The sequence below is a fragment of the Sus scrofa genome, chromosome 2 (assembly GCF_054392235.1).
Source record: "Sus scrofa isolate SSC_HxYL_T2T_F1_AM1 chromosome 2, Sscrofa_HxYL_maternal_Yorkshire_Landrace_v2.0, whole genome shotgun sequence".
In the NCBI taxonomy this organism is placed as follows: domain Eukaryota; kingdom Metazoa; phylum Chordata; class Mammalia; order Artiodactyla; family Suidae; genus Sus; species Sus scrofa.
This window is the reverse complement of record NC_139384.1, coordinates 13364584-13385549: the sequence shown is the minus strand read 5'-3', so window position 1 is coordinate 13385549 and position 20966 is coordinate 13364584. Positions and strand designations below refer to the sequence as shown.

Genomic DNA, 20966 nt, shown 5'->3' with positions numbered 1-20966 from the left:
TTTGGGAAGGGACGGGGTCAAGGTGCACACAGTTCAGCTGGTCGCACGGTTCGGAAAAGCGGAAGAGCCAGGCTTGCTTTCAGAGCTACCTGGCCCCTCCGCCCCTCCGCCCGTCCCCCCATCACCGGTGGTTCGGTCTGGTGCGCCCCGTGACTCCCCCGCGACTGCGCGCAGAGTAGCTCTGCCCAAGAGGCCCCGCCTCCAGGCCACGTGCGCGCCCTCGCCACGCTGCTGCCGCTTAAGGGAGGTTTTGTTCTGGAGGCCGAGTTTCTGGCCTGCGGTTTGGATCTCGGAGTTTGGCTGGCCTCTCTTGCCGGTGGCCGCGACTCCACCCTAGTACCGCCCCCGGTCGGCTCGATTCCCAGCCCGGCTCCAGGCGCCATGGCATCCCGCGGGAGGAAGCGGAAGGCCGAGACGGCGCTGGGCGCGGCGGCCGAGAAGCAGGAGACGCCGGCTAGCGGCCGGAAGGGAATGGAGGAGGCTAGCGTCGTTATTGAGCATTGGTGAGGGGCCTAGGGAGTAATGGAGGCGGGCGAGGACCCCCTAGACCGAGGGCCCCAGTCTCTGACCTTCCTCATCTCTTACTAGCACGAGCTGACGCGTCTATGGGCGCAACGCTGCGGCCCTGAGCCAGGCGCTGCGCCTGGAGGCCCCGGAGCTTCCAGTGAGGGTGAATCCTACCAAGCCCCGGAGGGGCAGCTTCGAGGTGACGCTGATGCGCCCCGACGGTAGCAGTGAGTGAGGGCCCGGGTCTGGGTGCGGGCCGTGGGTGGAAGGCGGGGAAGCGCTGGTCTCAAACCGTCGCCACCTAATGATTCCGGGGGGAGGCTGTAGTAATTCTGCTTTGCGTGGTTCTTTCCCAGGTGCGGAGCTCTGGACTGGAATTAAGAAGGGGCCCCCGCGCAAACTTAAGTTCCCTGAGCCTCAAGAGGTGGTGGAGGAGCTGAAGAAGTACCTCTCGTAGGGTGGTTTGGGCAGAGGTCCTCACGCCGAGGTTTGAAGTGGGAGTTGGGGGAGAGTGGATTGATGTTAGTGTGGCGAAGTAGCTCTGTCTGTTGCTTCTTATTTCACACGGGACCTGCTAGAGGATTTTCTCTAGTGGGAATACCGCGTCTCCTTTTACTGTTGGGAAAAACTGAAAAAAATTATAATTACCTAGTGTGCCCTTAGCTTAACTCTGTGTTTCATTTCATTGTTTTTGACCTACGTCGTGGAATACCCATGGTAATGTAGATGATTCTTTACAGAAATGCAAGTTGTGTCCTCAGAGGATGCAGTTGTTACCCTTGGTGTACAGATTAGTTTTATATGGGTTGAAAAACCCATTTTCTTGAATGAATGAATGAATGGATGAATGAAAAAATAAATGTTAACATCCAAAAAAAACCAACAAAACTCTCATTTTCTTGTAAATTCCACTGTTTTCCCCCATTTATTGTGTGAGTTGTGATTTTTTTCCCCCCTCTTTCATGGCCAAATTTTGTGTAACTCCTGCCCTCTTGTGTTTTTTTGTTACTGGTATGTTCTGTTACGGCCCCACGTGATAACCCTACACTGTAGCACTCTCACTCCTGGTCCCAGGACTTGACCCTGCCTTTCACCCTAATGCTTCATACAGTGCATGTGGTCAGCCACTTGATATGTTGAGTGAGATGTGGGTGCAAGATGCAGTGATTTAGCTGTCATGGCTTTGTGGGTTCAGGGGTGGAGAGCTGGCCATGTAATTGCCTTGATCCTTTCTCTAACTACTTTTTCCTCTCATTTTCACAGCCTTCTGACCCTGGTGATGTTGGAGCATTTATGACGGGACATGGCCAAACTTCAGTCATGTGCCTGAAGCTGTGGTTTCTTCCCCTCCAGAAATGATGGTTCAGTCGTGAGGCATTCCTCTAGTAAGGCATTGAAAAGTTCTTGGATTTGGTTTAATAAAAATTAAAATATTTTGGTTGATATAAAGTATGATAAATGAAGTAAAACTTAATCTTAATGGTAAGGGATGCACCAAACCAACCTATGGGATTGGTCTGCCTTGTGTTTTACATAGCCTAGGGTCACCACTTAACCTGGAACTCAATTCCTGTGGTCCCTGCTAGAACACATGGGAGAACTGTAAAACCATAGGGGGAAAGTAAGTATTTTTTTTTTTAAAAGCAACGCTGTTTTTTTTTTTTTTTTTTTTTTTTTTTTTTAAAACCTTACTTCTTGGAAGTGATGGTGGAGTACCTCATCCTGGCCCCTGTGGAGGTCTTGGCTAGACTTGCCAGACTGGCAGTGACGAAGCCACACACATTAGGTACTGGATAGTGTTCCGCCCCACTTAGTGTTTTATCCCAGTGCTGCCTCACATCTTCTGAAACATTTCCTCTCCTACAAAACCCTGACCCTGGAGGATGGCCTTTTGCAGCTTTTCCTGAGTTAGTGGTTAGATGCCTTATAACCTGAAAGATAAAGCTTTGGCCGTTACCTGTGACCTAATGGAGCTGGTGACCACAAAGTTTATTGTTTCAGTTGTTTGTCACTAAGTGGGAAATGGATTATAAAGAAGCAAAGTGGTTCAAATTCATAATTTTTGACCTGTGGAGCTATTTCCGCCTGGCTCCGAAAGGCCAGGTTGGGGGCAGGGGGGCGAGCTAGGGGCACACCTGCCTCTTGTGGGCACAGGGTCTGTGCTAGCTTGTCAGCATACCTTTCGTGGAGGCAACATCCCCACCCTCCCAGCACCTCCACTCTGCCCTTGCCACTCCACTACGTTAGAATGTCCACCTCTGTTTCTGACTCTGAGGAAGGGTCGGGCCATACAGAGGGAATACTCGTGGGCACAGTCCCCTCTGAGGTCCAGTCTACCACATCAATCTCTTCCTCTTCAGGGCTGGCAGGAGGTGGACCCAACAACTCAGAGTTGCCAGATGCCTCCTTGCCTGCCTCTGAAGCAGGGTATAATACTTCATCCATAGTTAGGGACATGTCCAGCCCAGTCTCTACCCAGTTTGAACAAGGAGGCGAGAGGTCCCCATAGCACCTTTGTGGAGGGGGGTCAAGGGAGTCAATGTGGAGTAGCTTGTCTCTCTGACCATCCAGTGGCTGGGAGCGGGTAATTTCCAGATCTGGAGTCCAAGAGCCTTCCACAGAGAGCACCTCCCCTTCACTCATCTCAGAGGGCATGACAAGGGGGCTCAGAGGTTCAACTGGCTCTTTGTTCTCAGAGGGCATGACAAGGGGGCTAAAAGGCTCAATTGGCCCTTTGTTCTCACCAACAGGTTCCTTTTCCAATCCTGTGAGCTCCCTGGGCCAGAGCTCGGTGTCTGGCAAACACCATTCTTGCCCTTCGATCCAGTTCTTTCCTGTTTCTGTCAGGTGATAACTAGGGGTCCTGCAGCCCTCAGCCCGGGGGCTCTCCATTGACCCTATGGGTGGCTCGATGTCTGAGCCACAGAGCATGAAGTCCAGGATCTCCTCCAGCTCGCTGGTGGCAGCAGCACTTGTGATTCGGTACTCCTCAGCTTCACAGGGCTGCCCAAGCAAGGCTGTGTCAAATGCGTAGGGCTCTCTGCAGTCAGTATCCAATCCAGGTCCTTTCCCTACCAGCTCTGGACTGGACCCAAACTCAGACTTCACCACGGGGTGGTCTGGGGAACAGCTGGCAGAGAGCAGAATGTCTCGCAGCCTAGAGCACACGGGGGAGTCCTCGCACGGGTCTGTTCTAGCAGATGACATTTCCTCCTCGTTAACTGAGGATGGCTGAGTCCCTGGTGGCTCTTCCAGGTCCTCGGGTGCTGGGATCTGAGGGCTGCCTTGAGAGTTTTTGAGAGGAGGCTCTTGCACGACCTCCCAGCAGGTTCCGTTGACAACCTTGCGAAGTTTCACTCTCCCAACCTGCCCCTCCTCTGCAGAGTCCAAGGTAGGTGCTCTGACTTCAGGGCTCCGCTTCTTGCTCCCACAAGCCTTTCCAAGACCAGATGGGCTTGGGGTGCTCTGGAGAGGACTGGCTTGCCCTGTTTTCTGCTTGTCCTCTGGTGCTTCTTTATTTACACTCTTCTGCCGCCAAAGACGCCGGCCAGGGGCTGTGGGCACTGAGCTGGGTCCACTTAAAAGACTGGCAGGCTTGGATGTACAGATGTCAGGAGGTGGCTTTGAACGACTTAACCTGATCTTTCTGGGCAAGAGTCGCTCATCCATAGAGGGGTACAAGCTGGGTGGGGAAAGTGCTGTAGGACCAAGGGTAGGGCCAGTCTTGTTCTGAGGTCCCTGACTGTGGCTTGATGGTGAAGAGCTTTTTTCTTGAGGAGTTGGGCAGGCTCTGGCCTTCCTCTTGAGCAAGAGAGTGCCAGACAAGTTCTCTGTATTCTGTCGGTTGCTCTTCTCTTGGGGCCCCTCCTCCTTCCCTGAGGACTTCAATCTCACTGCCCCAAGAGGACAGGGTGTCTGGGTAACAGGCAGTGGAGTTCGAGGGCGGCGGTTGGATGCCACCACCCTGGCAGAGATTGGTGCAGTACTTGGAGGTTGTAGGCACTCCCTGTTCAGCCTTCGTCCCTGAGGGGCTTTTACCAACTTCCCACCTTCGAGCTGAAGGGATTCGAGCTCAGATACACGGAGCTGACGGGCAGCAGAAAGCACATCCTGGGCTTCTTCACAAGATACTTCCATCTCTGAGGTATACAGGAAGTCCACCAGCTTCCTAAGTGTCCTGATTTTCAGGCCCCCCAGCTCCAACACCACCTTCCGACCTTGAGCTGGTCTCTCCCGCTCCAGGCGCTCTGTGAAGAAAGGGCTGCAGGCGGACAGGATGCAGCAGTGGGCTGGTACTGCCTCACCTGGAGGGAAACACAAACACTTGTTATCTCATGCAGACTGACACGTTTCTAGGGCCGCAACCAGGGCATATGAAGGTTCCCAGGCTAGGGGTCAAATTGGAGCTGTAGTCGCCGGCCTACACCAGAGCCACAGCAACAGTGGATCTGAGCCACGTCTGTGGCCTACACCACACGTCACAGCAACGCCGGATCTTTAATCGAGACCAGAAATTGAACCTGCAACCTCATGGCTCCTAGTCGGATTCATTAACCACTGAGCCATGATGGGAACTCCACTGACATGTTCATTTTTTATCCTTCAAAATCTATTCTAGGAGTTCCCATTGTGGCTCGGCTAGTTAAGAACCCAACCAGTATCCATGAGGATGCAGGTTTGATCTCTGGCCTTGCTCAGTGGGTTAAGAATCAGGTGTTGCTGTAAGCTGAGGTGTGGGTTGCAGATGCAGCTCAAATGCCACTTTGTTGTGGCTGTGGCAGTTGCAGCTCTGATTGGACCCCTAGCCTGGGAACCTCCACATACCACAGGTTTGGCCCTAAAAACAAAGACACACAGAAAACCCAAAATCTATTCTAGATAGCACTTCCTTCAGAAAGCCTTCTGTGGGTTAGGCCCTCCTGGGTACAGAGAGGTATTCCACAGCTACCTGCATTGGAACTGTCCCTCTCCTTCACTCAAGTGTAAGCCCTGAGGACATGGACCACATCTGTCTTGCTCACTGAAGTTTACCCAGTGCTTGACACAAAGCAGGGAGATCAAATACTTGCAGAATAAATGTTTCTGATACACACAAAAGTTTAAAATTTTGTATAGAAGCTGCTTGTGGTCTAGTAGAGTATGAACTTTGGATATGGACAATGAGGGTTCAGTTCTCTCCTGAGCTCTATCCACTGCCTGGTATCCACTGTCCTGAACCACCTTTCCATTTGATGGGTACTTCCTGGGCAATTTCAGTCTCTCCCATGGCTTCAGTTACCAAAGGCTTTGCTGATGATTCCTAGATCCTATCTCAGATACCTCGTCTGAGATACTAAGCATGACTACATGGATGGATGTTCCACAAGTACCTCCAATGCAACCTTTCTAGAAAATTAACTCACACTCCAGAACTTTCCGACTTTTTTCTTTAAAATATGATCAAGGACTTCCCATCATGGTTCAGTGGTTAACGAACCCAACTAGTATCCATGAGGGTGTGGGTTCGATCTCTGGCCTCGCTCAGTGGGTTAAGGATCCAGCATTGCCATGAGCTGTAGTGTAGGTCGAAGGTGTGACTCAGATTCTGTGTGGCTGTGGCTGTGGTGTAGGCCAGCAGCTGCAGCTCTGATTTGAATCCTAGCCTGGGAACCTCCATATGCGGTGAGCGTGGCCCTGAAAAGACAAAAAAATTTTTAAAAATTTAAAAAATACACATTATCACATTTGCCTAACTGCCCAGCCCTGAAAACCAGAAGTCAGATTTGCTGTCCCTCTCTTACCCACTGCCTCTAATCAAACATTTAAGTTTTGTTTTTGTTTTTGTTTTTTGTCTTTTTGCTATTTCTTGGGCCGCTCCTCGGCATATGGAGGTTCCCAGGCTAGGGGTGGAATCAGAGCTGTAGCCACTGGCCTACGCCAGAGCCACAGCAATGCCAGATCTGAGCCGCGTCTGCGACCTACACCACAGCTCACGGCAAGGCCGGATCCTTAACCCACTGAGCAAGGGCAGGGACCAAACCTGCAACCTCATGGTTCCTAGTTGGATTTGTTAACTACTGCGCCATGACGGGAACTCCCCAATTAAGTTTTTAAAAAAAGTTAATAATGGAGTTCCCATTGTGGCACAGTGGTTAACGAATCCAACTAGGGACCATGAGGTTGCAGGTTTGATCCCTGGCCTCGCTCAGTGGGTTAAGGATCCGGCGTTGCCGTGAGCTATGGTGTAGGTCACAGACGTGGCTCGGATCCCGCGTTGCTGTGGCTCTGGAGTAGGCTGGCAGCTACAGCTCCGATTCGACCCCTAGCCTGGGAACTTCCATATAACACGGAAGTGGCCCTAGAAAAAAGACAAAAAAAAAAAAAAGAATCTGACTGCAGTATCTCAGGTCACTACAGAGGTATAGATTCAGTCACAGGCGTGGTGTAGTGGGTTAAAGGATCTGCCGCTGCTGCAGGTGTGGCTCAGATTCAATCCCTGGCCCAGGAACTTCCATAAGCCTCAGGTGCGGCCATTTAAAAAAAAAAAACGATTTTCTGTTAGGGCAGCACCTGCGGCATATGTAGGTTCCCAGGCTAGGGGTCGAATTAGAGCTACAGCTGCCGGCCTACGCCACAGCCACAGCAACTTGGGATCTGAGATGCGTCTGCGACCTACACCACAGCTCACGGCAACGCCGGATCCTTAACCCATTGAGCAAGGCCAGGGATGGAACCTGCAACCTCATGGTTCCTAGTTGGATTTGTTTATGCTGTGCCATGACAGGAACTCCCCAAGCTAATACTTCTTGAGTCTTAACTTATGCCAGGCATCTAAGGATTTCAACAGGATTCATTTAATCTTCACTGCAACCCTGTGAGGTAGCTATTGTTATAACAGATGAGCACACCGTGGCATAATGAAGTAACATGTCCATGATTACAAGTTAAGGAGTGGAGACAAAATTTAAACTCGGCTACAGTTGATTTTTTTTTTCTTCTTTTTATGGCTGTATCTGGCATATGGAAGTTATCAGACTTGGGGTCGAATCATAGCTGTAGCTGCCGGCCTATGCCACAGCCACAGCAACACTGGATTCAAGCCACATCTTCAACCTATGCCTCAGCTCAAAGCAATGCCAGATCTTTGACCCACTGAGTAAGGCCAGGGATTGAGCCCACATCCTCATGGATGCCATGCTGCATTGGGAACTCCTACCTAAAGAGACAAAAGACCCGTACTCTGAAAACTGTAAGACTGATGAAAGAAATCAAAGATGACACAAATAGATGGAAAAACATACCATGCTCTTGGGTTGGAAGAGTCAATATTATCAAAATGACTATACTATCCAAGGCAATCTACAGATTCAATGCAAACCCTATCAAAGTACCAAGGACGCTCTTCACAGAACTCGAATAAGATATTTTAAAGTTTATTTGGAAGCACAAAAGACCCAGAATAGCCAAAGCTATCCTGAGAAAGAAAAATGGAGCTGGAGGAATCAGGCTCCCGGACTTCAGACTATACTACAAAGCAACAATCATCAAAACTGTATGGTACTGGCACAAAGACAGAAATATAGATCAGTGGAATAGGATAGCAAGCTCAGAATTAAACCCACGCACCTACAGCCAACTAATTTATGACAAAGGAGGCAAGAATATATGATGGAGAAAAGACAGCCTGTTCAATAAGTGGTGCTGAGGAAACTGGACAGCCACATGGAAAAGAATGAAATTAGGGAGCTCCTGTCGTGGCGCAGTGGTTAACGAATCCGACTAGGAACCATGAGGTTGCGGGTTCGGTCCCTGCCCTTGCTCAGTGGGTTAACGATCCGGCGTTGCTGTGAGCTGTGGTGTAGGCTGCAGATGCGGCTCAGATCCCGAGTTGTTGTGGCTCTGGCGTAGGCCAGTGGCTACAGCTCCGATTGGACCCCTAGCCTGGGAACCTCCATATGCTGCGGGAGCGGCCCAAGAAATAGCAAAGACAAAAAAAAAAAAAAAGAATGAAATTAGAACACTCCCTAACACCATATACAAAAATAAACTCAAAATGGATTAAAGACCTAGACATAAGACCAGACACTATAAAACTCTTAGAGGAAAACATAGGCCAAACACTCTCTGACATAAATGACAGCAACAGCTTCTCTGATCCACCTCTTAGAGTAATGACAATAAAAACAAAAATAAACAAGTGGGACCTGACCTAATTAAACTTAAAAGTTTCTGCAAATTATCATGCTAAGTGAAGTCAGCCATACAATGAGATACCAACATCAAATGCTTTCACTGACATGTGGAATCTGAAAAAAGGACAGACTGAACTTCTTTGCAGAACAGATGCTGACTCACAGACATTGAAAAATTTATGGTCTCCGGAGGAGACAGTTTGGGGGGTGGGGGATGTGCTGGGGTTGTGGGATGGAAATCCTATAAAATTGGATTGTGATGATCATTGTACAACTACAGATGTGATAAATTCATTTGAGTAATAAAAAGAAAAAAAGCTAAACCGTTAGGCAAAAGGAAAAAAAATTCTATAGTGACAAAATTATAGAAATGGAGAACTTATTAGTGGGTTGCCAGGGGTAAGGGATGGGGGGGCATGCAAAGGAGGTGGGTATGGCTATAAAAGGGCAACATGAGGGATCTTTGTGGTGAGGGGACAGCCCATTCTTTGCCTGTAACAATGTCTGTATCCTGGTTGTGATGTACTAAAATTTTGTGAGATGTTATCATTGAGAGAAACTGGGTAAAGGGCTTGTGGGATCTTTCTGTATTATTTCTTACAACTGCATGTGAATCTATAATTTTCTCAAAATTAAAAGTTTAAAGAGAGAGAGAAAAAAAAGTACTACTTTAAGTGCTTTACATATATTAATTCAGTCTTCACATTAAACAGTCTCATCCACATTTTATAAAATTTCTATGCTTACAAAACTTTATAACTAGTTTCATTTTTTAACAGAAAGGGCACGGTCTCACTTTCACTCTTGAAAAATGTAACTGTCCTAGAAACAAACAGCAAACAGCTTACTCAAAGGTGATAATTATAGGAGTTCCCATTGTGGTGCAGTGGAAACGAATCCGACTAGGAACCATGAGGTTGCAGGTTTGATCCACGCCTTGCTCAGTGGGTTAAGGATCCGGTGTTGCCGTGAGCTGTGGTGTAGGTCACAGACACGGCGTTGCTGTGGCTGTGGTGTAGGCTGCAGCTATAGCTCCAATTCGACCCCTAGCCTGGTAACTTCCATATGCTGCAGGTGTGACCCTGAAAAGACAAAAGACAAAAAAAAAAAAAAATTAAAAAAAGTTTAAAAAGGTGATAATTACACACTTTCCTAGTTTTGTCCTTTACTGCCTGGACCTAAAATAATTTTAACCTTAGTCTATGGTGGGTGGGTGTGTGTGTGTGTGTGTGTGTGTGCACGTGCGCACGCACGTGTGAGCATGCGGGTGTTTTTTTTTTTCTTTTGCTTTACAGCTGCACCTGCAGCATACGTTAGTTTCCCAGGCCAGGTATTGAATCAGAGTGGCAGCTGCAGCCTACACCACAGCCATGGCAACAGCAACACCAGATCAAAGCAGCATCTGCGACCTATGCTGCAGCTTCCAGCAACACCAGATCCTTAACCCTCTGAGCAAGCCCAGGGATCAAACCTGTATCCTTCCAGAGACAAAGTCGGGTTCTTAACCCACTGAGCCACAATGGGAACTCCAATGGTGAGTTTTCAATTGAGGCTCTACTAGTCTCTTACCTTCTGCCTGCAGAAGGACATCACAGAACACACCACTCTGTTGCTGGTGATGAAGCTGCAGAAAAGCCAACCGGAGGAACCGGGGATTCCTGTATAGGATTTTGGGACTTGCAGGAGAGCACATGTTGGTCTCTTAACAAACCTATGTTTTCATGGATCAGATTCCTGTGGGTGAGATAATACCTTTGAGAAGCATAGTTATGCATACACACACACACACACACATACATATATATACACACATACACACACACACATATTTTTTGTCTTTGAAATGGCAGGGAAATTTTAAAAGAGGGAGACATAGTACGAGTTGAGGAACCATAAGCTCAAAAGTTGTGCCAAGGGTCTCTCAGGAAAGAATATCCTAGCGATTATGTGGGAGCTCAGAAATATCCTAGATTAGAATCTCAGCTCTGTTATTTATTAGCTTAGCTGTATGATTTCAAGCAAATGACCTTACCTCTGAGTCTTACTTTTCTCATCTAGGAAATGGGAATTTTAATAGTACTTACCTCATAAGGCTGTTTTTATTTTTATCTGTCTATCTTTTTAGGGCCACACCCAAGGCATATGGAGGTTCCCAGGCTAGGGGTCCAATCAGAGCTACAGCTGCTGGCCTATACCACAGGCCCAGCAACACAGGGGATCTGAGCCACGTCTGTGACCTACACCACAGCTCATGGCAACACTGGATTCTTAACCCACTGATTGAGACCACGGATCGAACCTGAAACCTCATGATTCTAAGTAGGAATCATTTCCACTGTGCCATGATGGGAACTTCATAAGGATGTTTTTAAAGATTTAATGAGTCAGGGCAGGTAAAACTGCTTAGCATTGTGAGTGGCTGGCACAAAACTAGTACTTCAAAAATAGAGTTATCGGAGTTCCTCTTGTGATGCAGTGGTTAACGAATCTGACTAGGAACAATGAGGTTGCAGGTTCCATCCCTGGCCTCACTCCGTGGGTTAAGGATCTGGTGTTGTTGTGAGCTGTGGAGTAGGTTGCAGATGCGGCTCGGATCCCGCATTGCTGTGGCTGTGGTGTAGGCCGGTGGCTACAGCTCCAATTAGACCCCTAGCCTGGGAATCTCCATATGCTGCGAGTGCAGCCCTAGAAAAGATGGAAAAAAAAAAAGTTATCCTTAAACTTTCCTCATTCCCATTACCACTGAGACTCAACTCCTACAATGCTGACTACTCATATTCTTCCTGAGCACCTCATTTCCGAGTTTCGTGGGACATTCCCCAATTTAACACATCTTAACAATGTATTATTGGCAGTTCCCATCTTGGCACAGTGGTTAACAAATCCAACTAGGAACCATGACGTTGTGGGTTCGATCCCTGGCCCTCCTCAGTGGGTTAAGGATCTGGCGTTCTATGAGCTGTGGTGTAGGTCGCAGACACGGCTCGGATCTGGCATTGCTGTGGCTCTGGTGTAGGCTGGCAGCAACAGCTCCGATTAGACGCCTAGCCTGGGAACCTCCCTATGCCTCGAGTGCCCGAAAAAGACAAAAAACCAAACCAAAATGATATACTTTTGAGTATATCGTTTTTGAGTATAAAACGATCTCTAGGAAGTTGTACACACCTTTTTTTTCCCTCTGAGCTCACTATCACACTAACCAGCAGAGGGTGCACAGTAAAGAAAAGAAGCTGCTGGACTTGGTGAGACGGTCTCTTTCAGAAATAAGAATATTGCCACCCTTGGTTCAGATATTCTTGACCAAAGTGAGCCTGATTCTGCCTGCAAACTGCCAAGGAATTTGGCCTTTAAGTTTGTCAATCTGGTTAATTACATAGCTTACAACGAAGCAAGGATAATTAAGCTTTCTACCCGTCCTAACACAAACTGGGCACTCTGACTTCGGCTTTACTAGCTTCCAGCTTCCTAAAAGCTAGTTTCTAGCTTTTCTCAACGAGATGCCCACACTCACTGCACAGTGGCTGTTCCTTTCTTGGCATGAAGTTTTCTGTCAGGTGGCACTGAAGCTCCAAATAGTTCACGTCAAACTATCAGGAAAGAAAAGAGTGGAATGGTAAATTCAGAAAATGTAGGCTCAATTCCATCCCAGCCAGAGATGGGGGTGGAGGGCAGCTGTTGCAAGGGCCCAAGCGAAGGTCCTGGGGGAGCTCCCCAATCCACCAGTGCTGGGCCTTGCCCCCAAACCCAACCTGGATAGTTCTGTGGGAGGAGGTGCTCCTGCGGTTCTCTCTGTGCTTGGGTTTTCTGTCCAGCCTGCCTTGCTTCCTCCCAAAGTCCAGCCTCGCGCAGGGAGGTTTAGCAAAGCTACACAGCGTCCTGAGGGTTCCTCTCCTTGTCTGGAACCAAGGGAATCGGGGTTGGCGGGGAGAAAGCAGGGGTTCAAGGAAGGCCCCGCAAAGCTGGGCGCCCCGCACGCTCCGGGAGCCCGGGCCCAACTCCTTTGAAGAGAGACCTCGCTGCGCGAGGACTTCTGGGAATGGAGCGCGGGGATCCCGGAGGACCGAATTCAAGGGTCACCGACTCGGTCACCTCTGGCCGCACGGGCTTTGCAGCCACTCCCTAGTGCCCTCGTACCACTGCGGTCCAGGCACCCTCATGCACTGGGAAGTAGTGACAGCGAGAGCCTGAGGCCACGCGGACAGGGCCACAGATCTCGCGCCGCCGACCTCGCGCACAGCCAGTCGCGGGCCCGACGTCTGTCCTCCTTCCCCCGCCCTGGGGCTTACGTCTGCCTGAATACGTCATCCCCATTGGCCGAGGTTCCTTGGGGAGCCAATCAGAGGAGGAGGAGCGCTTTGGGCGGGAGCCTAAGTCTCGAGGGACTTGAGAGCCGGGGGAAGACACTGGGGCTGCGAGGGGTAGGGGGAAGGGCCCGCTGGACAGGAATTATTCTGGAAGTCAGCTTCGCCCTCGCACCTGATGAAAATACACAGAAAAGTGGCTGAGGACTCCAAAAAGGGTAGGCTCTGAGGTGGTGGAAGGACATCTCCTGCATCCCTTTGAGGACATCTTGAATGGCCTCGGCCCTCTAAGAGCATCCCAGCCTTAATGGAGGAGAAAGCCTCTGGATTGTTCTACTTGCACCCCGTCCCCCATGTCTCTAAATAGACGTCTCCTAAGGCCGGGAATGTCCTGGAACAGGTCCTTGGGCTAGTTTCTGAATTCATGTTTTTCACAAAATCTACTCCAGCCCCAAATTGCGGAGACCTAGTCACCAAGGGGGTGGCAGAACTTTCTGTCTGGAGGGCTCGCCGTTGTTGCTGTATTTAGTACACTTCCTGTCTGGAAACAGCTGGTTTCAGGGATGCTATCAAAAATTAAGTGACCTCAAGATCAACATTTCGAGAGAACGCAAACTCACATTAGAAATTCGGATAGCAGTTCTTTCCCCTGTGCATATTAAGACCCGGGTCTCAGCTTCAAGTCCCATGATGCCCAGCTCTGGACAGAGCAGCCTGTTTACAATGCCACCTGGGCCAAGGTGTGGTAAATTAATACGGAGCAGCCCCCTGCTGGAGCCAACTGGAGGCAGGAAAGACGATGCCTAAGAGAAGGGGAACCTGAAAAGGGACAAAGCATAGAGGGGTGAGTAGTACAGGGCGCTCAAGTGTATCTTTATATATATTTTACACCTTTTCAAAAAGGATTTGAAGTGTTGATTGAGATAATGGGGGCGGGGGAAGCGTTGATTTCCAAGTTTGGTAATATTTTCCATAGCTCGAGGCCCCTGCTCTTAGGATAGAAAAAAAAAACCAGGGAACACAAGACATTTTGATTGCCGTCGTCATATTTTGAAGAGGAAGCAATTCGTGAAAGGACATAAAACTTAGCAGAAGGAGGACAGATTTTAGATGTTGTCAGCGTGCGCGTGCATGCGCGCCACACACAAAAGCAAACAAGGCAAAAAGGCAGAACCATCCTTGTTCACGGCATCTGTTATTGTGGAATTGAGGCTTGATTAGGCAGGTGCAGTACAACTATAAGGGATTCTGTTAAATTGTAAAGAAAATATAAATATTGGAGTTCCTGTCGTGGCTCAGTGGTTAACGAATCCGACTAGGAACCATGAGGTTTCGTGTTGGATCTCTGGCGTCGCTCAGTGGTTTAAGTATCCGGCGTTGCCGTGAGCTGTGGTGTAGATCGCAGACATGGCTCGGATCCTGCATTGCTGTGGCTCTGGTGTAGGCCGGTGGCTACAGCTCCGATTAGACCCCTAGCCTGGGAACCTCCATATGCAACGGGTGCGGCCCTAGAAAAGACAAAAAGACCAAAAAAAAAAAAAAAAAAAAGAAAATAGAAATATTATATCCCCCTCATGAATTAGAGTGATATCAGGATTAGATTAATTTTTAAGAAGTAGAGAGTACTCATTTCTTGTTTTTTGTTTTTGTTTTTAACTCCAACATCCATTTAGTTAAATCTTGTGTTAGTAGATTTCCTAAAGGGAATGATAAATGGCCATCCTACCCAGGGCTTCAAAAATGACAAAATTTGGATGGTGCTGTGTTGCCACCAGAGGGTAGAAAGGAGTAAACATATTTTCTTTTCCTTTATGTGAATAGCCAGAGGTTTTTGTTTTCTTTTTCGCAATTGAATTTTTAAAAAATTTCTTCTTGGAGTTCCCGTCGTGGCTCCGCAGTTAACGAACCCTACTAGGATCCATGAGGATGAGGGTTCAATCCCTGGCCTCACTCAGTGGGTTAAGGATCTTGTGTTGCTGTGGCTATGGTGTAGGCTGGCAGCTGTAGCTCTGATTCAACCCCTTAGCCTGGGAACTTCCATATGCAGCAAGTGTGGCCCTAAAAAGCAAAAAAATAAAAAGAATTTCTTCTCTTTGGTATTTTTAGTTTTAGTCTGCTTTAGAAGTAGAGTTATCACAGCACAGAGCTCTGCCCTATGTAATAATTATAACATTCCTTTTTAAAATATAATTTTCGGGAGTTCCATCATGGCTCAGTGGTAATGAATCCAACTAGTATCCGCGAGGATGCGGGTTCGAGTGGGTTAAGGATCTGGCGTTTCCGTGAACTGTGGTGTAGGCCAGCAGCTGCAGCTCTGATTCGACCCCTAGCCTGTGAACTTCCATAAGCCTCAGGTGTGGCCCTAAAAAGCCCAAAAAAATAAAGTACAGGTTTTCTTCACAGTTCTTCCCTAATCTTTCACCATTTTATGGTATCTTGTTTTTCTTTGTGGTGATGGTTGTGGGTGGAGAAGTTAAACTTTAAGTGTTATAAAGCTGAGCACTGAATGTAATAGTTCAATGCATTAAAAAAAGAAGAGTTCTCGCTGTGGTGCAGCAGAAGCGAATCCGATTAGGATCCCTGAGCATGAGGGTTTGAACCCTGGCCTCGCTCAGTAGGTTGGGGATCTGGCATTTCAGTGAGCTGTGGTGTCGCAGATGCAGCTCGGATCCAGCGTGGCTGTGGCTGGCAGCTGTAGCTCTGATTTGATCCCTAGCCTGGGAACATCCATATGCTGTGGGTGCAGCCCTAAAAAGCAAAAAAAAAAAAAAAAAAAAAAAAAAAAGAAAGAAAGGGAAAAAAATTTCAGACAAAAATCAACCTCATATCTCAATCCATTGACTCTCTTCATTTTTACTGCCTCCAATGTAGTCAGCTCCATATCACTGCAGGTTGACCTTGAAACTAATTTCCCTGCTTTCACTCTTGACCCCACTTTAATCCATTTGTCAGGTAAGCAGCCAGATCTTTTCAAAATGTGGATTGGATTACATAATTTTCCTGTTTAAAATCCCTGCAGGCTTTCCTCCATCTAAGAATAAAATCAATTTTTTTCTCTAATCTATAGAATCTTTCATATTCTGATTTCTACTTTTCCCTCCCTTCTTATTTCCAGCATGCTCTGCTAGATCCAGTAGGTTTAGTCCCACACTTTAGGGCTTTGGCATTAGTGGTAACTGTTGCACATATTTTCTTATGGTTGGCTGCTTCTTCCCATTCAGATTTCAACTTAAATGTCACCTCTCTGGAGAGTTTGTTCCTGAAATCCAATATAGTACAAGACACAAATCATTCTTATCAGTCTGTTTTAATTTCTGCATAGTGCTCCATCTGACTTCTTGTTAATCTTCTTCCATCACCCCTGGTCCCAACTAGTATGTAAACCTTTTTTTTTTTCTTTTTAGGACTACACCTGAGGCATATGGAAGTTCCCAGACTAGGGGTCAAATCGGAGCTACAGCTGCCAGCCTACACCACAGCCACAGCAACATGGGATCTGAGCCGAGTCTTCGACCTATGCCACAACTCAAACGGCAATACTGGATCCCTGACCAAGTGATCGAGGCCAGGGATTGAATCCACATCCTCATGGATACTAGTTGGATTAGTTTCTGCTGTGCCACAACAGGAACTCCTAAACTTCCTGAGATCAGGAAACTTGTCTATCTCCTTATCCCTGACATCTGGAAGAATACATGGCTCATGGTAGCATGATAGGTGCTCAAAATAACCCAAGAGGACAGGTCTTTTTTTTTTTTTTTTTTTCCCCTAGTCACTGAACATAAACAGTTTTTCTCTCAGTGAGTATTAATCCTTGTGATTATTTGGAGACGACTGTTTTAGATAATTTTAAAATTTAACAACTTTTTCACCACTAAGTGAACTTTTTTTTTTTTTTAGCCACTCCCGAGGTATGTGGAAGTTCCTGGGCCAGGGATTGCCACAGAAGCAATCCTCAGCACAGCAGTGACAAAGCTGGATCCTTAACTCACTGCGCCACAAGGGAACTCCCGGATTCATTAATGTTAAATGACTTGTCCAGGATTACATAACTAGTAAGCCAGCAGACTTTATTCATTCACCTGTTGCTAAATGTGAGATACAGGTTGAGCTCTGGAGATAAACCATGAAATGGAAGGATATTTTCTTTTTTCTTTTTTTGGCTGTACCTGTGTCATACGGAAGTTCCAGGCCAGGGATCAAACCCGCACCACAGCAGCAATTAAACTGGTCTGCTGCAATGATAACACCAGATCCTTAACCCACTGCACCACAAGAGAACTCTTGGGAGGACATTTTTTTTTTTTTTTTTTTTTTTTGTCTTTTTGCTATTTCTTTGGGCCGCTTCTGCGGCATATGGAGGTTCCCAGGCTAGGGGTCTAATCGGAGCTGTAGCCACCGGCCTACGCCAGAGCCACAGCAACGCGGGATCCGAGCCGCGTCTGCAACCTACACCACAGCTCGCGGCAACGCCGGATCGTTAACCCACTGAGCAAGGGCAGGGACCGAACCGGCAACCTCATGGTTCCTAGTCGGATTCGTTAACCACTGCGCCACGACGGGAACTCCGGGAGGACGTTTTCTATGCCTTCATGGAGCTTCTGTTGGGAGAGACAGGAAAACACACACATGAGAAAAAAAAAAGAAGGCAGGAGTTCCTGCTGTGGCACAGCAGGTTAAGGATCCAGTGTTGTCTTCTTGGTGGCGAGGGTTTGATCCCCAGCCTGGCATAGTGGGTTGAGGATCTGGCATTGTTGCAGCTGTGGTGTGGGATGAAGCAGCTCAGATTCCATCCCTGGCCCAGGAATTTCTATATGCTGCAGGTAATTGAGAGAGAAAAAAAAAAAAAGGGCAAAATAATTGCAGGTTGTTAGATTCTTAGTGGTAAAGTGAAGGAAACAAGACTGATCCATCTCCAGAAAATCATAGGATATTCTAGAGTATTTCTCTGATCTAGGAGCCAGTGAATCAACATATTTCTTATGTCAGTTATTTTCCTTTGAAAATCATCTTTGGGGGAGTTCTGGTTGTGGCACAGCAGAAACGAATCTGACTAGGAACCATGAGGTTGAGGGTTTGATCCCTGGCCTCGCTCAGTGGGTTAAGGATCCAGCATTGCCGTGAGTTCTGGTGTGGGTCACAGACAAGGCTCGGATCTGGCATTGCTGTGGCTGTGGTGTAGGCTGGCAACTGTAGCTTCGATGATTAGACCCCTAGCCTGGAATCTCTATATGCCACAGGTGTGGCCTTAAAAAAAAAAAAAAAAAGAAAAGAAAATCATCTTTGGCTTTTAAACTTGTTATGTAGGATTAAGAATGGATGGAGGAGTTCCCGTCATGGCGCAGTGGTTAATGAATCCAACTAGGAACCATGAGGTTGCGGGTTCGGTCCCTGACCTCACTCAGTGGGTTAAGGATCAGGCGTTGCCGTGAGCTGTGGTGTAGGTTGCAGACGCGGCTCGGATCCCGCGTTGCTGTGGCTCTGGCGTAGGCCAGTGGCTACAGCTCCGATTCGACCCCTAGCCTGGGAACCTCCATATGCTGCGGGAGCGGCCCAAAGAAATATCAAAAAGACAAAAAAAAAAAAAAAAAAAAGGATGGAAAGTAGAAGTAGAAGATGTGATAAGGTAATAGGAAAAGATTTCTTAGGCATTGTTTGTTTCTCTGTTAAATGTGTTTTTTTTTTTTTTTTTTTTTTGGCTGTCCCATGGCTTATGGAATTCCTAGGCCAGGGATCACATCGGAGCCATAGCTGCGACCTAAGCCACAGCTTCAGCATCACCAGATCCTTAACCCACTGTGCCAGGCTGGGAACTGAACCTGCATTCCAGGGCTCCCAAGATGTCGCCAATCCCATTGCACCACAGCAGGAACTCCATCTGTTAAATGTATTTTTGTTTTTCTTTTTTTGGCCACTGCAAGGCATATAGCGTTCCCAGGCCAGGGAGCAGGTCTGAGCCACAGTTGCAACCTACGCTGCAGCTGTGACAACACTGGATCCTTAACCCGCTGTGCCAGGCTGGGGATCGAACCTTCGTCCCGTTCACCACAGTGGGAATCCTAAATGTATTCATATTCCATTCTAGTTTGTTTAAAGCCCACCAGATAAGTGCTGTGATGTCTGTTTGGTCTTCTAGCACTTCCGAGAGAAGTCCTTTTTGGTTACATTAGACCAAATATGAGGATCTACGAGACTGTAGACCATACGAGAGGGTGGATAATGATCAGATAAACCTGATTAGAAGGGGCATTTTCATGCCCAGGAGGAGTGGAATGTCAGTTAGATAGATAAGGAAAGGTCAGATTTTTTTTTTTTTTAAACCCACACCAAGTTGTAGCCTCTACACAGCTGGATCCTTAACTTGCTGCACCACATGGGAACTTCCCAGATTATGATTAATAAATGTTACTTTAATGTATAGAATGAATAAATATGGCATCTTGAAAACAGACAAGAAACTTGGCCTTTATCCTGACCACAGTGTAAGTAATGGAAAGAGCACAGGCTTTGGAGTCAGACCGAGGAGTTTAACTTCTTAGCCAGATGGGCTCAGGCAAGTTTCTTAACCTTGCTGAGCCTTGATTTTTCTCATCTGTAAAAAGGTGGTAATGCTCTCTCCATGGTGGTGTTTTAGAAGTTAGGGATAATGAATGCAAAGTGCCCTCACATGATAGATGCTTTATCATTGGTTGTAGTTACTGGGCAATGATGAGCCACTGCCACTATTTTTGGGCAGGGTAGATACTGGTAATAATAACTCATTGAATTTATACTATATGGCATACATTGTTTTAAGAACTTTGTGTGTATTTTAATTACAACAGTCCTGTGAGATAGTTATTATCTCCATTTTATGGTTAAGAAACCGAGTCACAGAAAGGTCATATAACCTTTCCAAGGTCACAGAGGATATAGTACATTTACTTGAGTAAGTGTACTCACAGAGGAGGAAAATTTGAAGCCAGTCAGACTACAGAATCTATGCTCTTAACCCCTATTTTATTTATTTATTTATTTATTTTTGTCTTTGCCATTTCTTGGGCCACTCCCGTGGCATGTGGAGATTCCCAGGCTAGGGGTCGAATCGGAGCTATAGCCACCGGCCTACACCAGAGCCACAGCAATGCGGAATCTGAGCCGAGTCTGCAACCTACACCACAGCTCAGGGCAACGCCAGACCCTTAACCCACTGAGCAAGGCCAGGGATCGAACCCGCAACCTCATGGTTCCTAATCGGATTCGTTAACCACTGAGCCACGATGAGAACTCCTATAATATAACTCTTAACTCAGAAAAAGAATACTTGTTTTTATCCTCTATTTAGGTCAAGCGTAAAAAGGGAATGTATGTCTTAAGCTTCAAGTTCACAAATAAATTGAATTTTCTAGACGTGAGACTTTCTTTTCCTTACACATGCTGTTATCTACTCTAAATATATTGCTTGTTTATGGGATATCATTTATTCTCCCACTCAATGCCACATTATTTTGATTTGGGGATAAATGAGAAGACTGATTTTCCTCAATAACCTAGAGGATTCAGCTTCCTTCTCACTGAAAGCATACACACTAAAAAGTATGAACAAGTCCAAGCATTTATTTTTTCCTAATCAGCCTAAATGCATTTAAACCAAAACAATGAAATTGAGTGTTTACCTCAGATATCCCCTACCATCCCATTCAAGACATTGTAGTCCTGTTTCTAGGATTTCTCTCTCCTTCCCTTCTTGTCTTCCTTTGGGAAAATGCTTTAGGGTAGAAAGCAACAAACTAAATAGCAGTAGGCAAATAAAATCAGCTTTTATTTGCTTCCCCACCCAAAAAGGAAGGAGTAAGAACCCCAGCATCAAAGAGAACTAACACGCTTAGGCCCTGTCGTTTTAAAAAGCCCTTGTTCCCTAAGCCCCCTTCCCCTAACCCCCCAGCTCTGCAGTAATTCCTCAGAGATCGTACAGTCTCCACTTTAAATATAAATATATATAAAACTT

General features: G+C 47.0%; 3 protein-coding genes across 5 annotated transcripts in view; 2 read left to right on the top strand and 1 right to left on the bottom strand.

Moving 5' to 3' along the window:
• Positions 1–380: 380 nt before the first annotated feature.
• Positions 381–964, top strand: SELENOH (selenoprotein H). The gene is given in 3 exon segments (NM_001184948.1): positions 381–503; positions 589–734; positions 864–964. Coding segments are annotated over 3 exon segments (369 nt in total). The 5' UTR covers position 381.
• Positions 965–2467: 1503 nt separating this feature from the next.
• Positions 2468–12947, bottom strand: BTBD18 (BTB domain containing 18). 2 transcript variants are annotated; one of them, XM_003122758.5, is made up of 5 exons: positions 12813–12947; positions 12428–12574; positions 12190–12265; positions 10248–10412; positions 2468–4811 (listed from the first exon to the last, which is right to left on the bottom strand). In XM_003122758.5, exons 4-5 carry the CDS (start codon positions 10369–10371, stop codon positions 2746–2748), a joined length of 2190 nt encoding a protein of 729 aa, XP_003122806.2. In that variant the 5' UTR covers positions 10372–10412; positions 12190–12265; positions 12428–12574; positions 12813–12947; the 3' UTR covers positions 2468–2745. The 2 variants fall into 2 exon arrangements, with proteins under 2 accessions (XP_003122806.2, XP_084867211.1); XM_085011085.1 differs by having other exon boundaries at positions 10248–10835; positions 11568–12265; positions 12428–12947.
• Positions 12948–13074: 127 nt separating this feature from the next.
• Positions 13075–20966, top strand: part of CTNND1 (catenin delta 1) — a 60573-nt gene continuing 52681 nt past the window's right edge. For both annotated transcript variants that reach the window (XM_085011075.1, XM_085011063.1), the window contains exon 1: positions 13075–13823. The gene's annotated coding sequence lies outside the window, so the exon portion shown is untranslated. The remainder of the gene's footprint in view (positions 13824–20966) is intronic.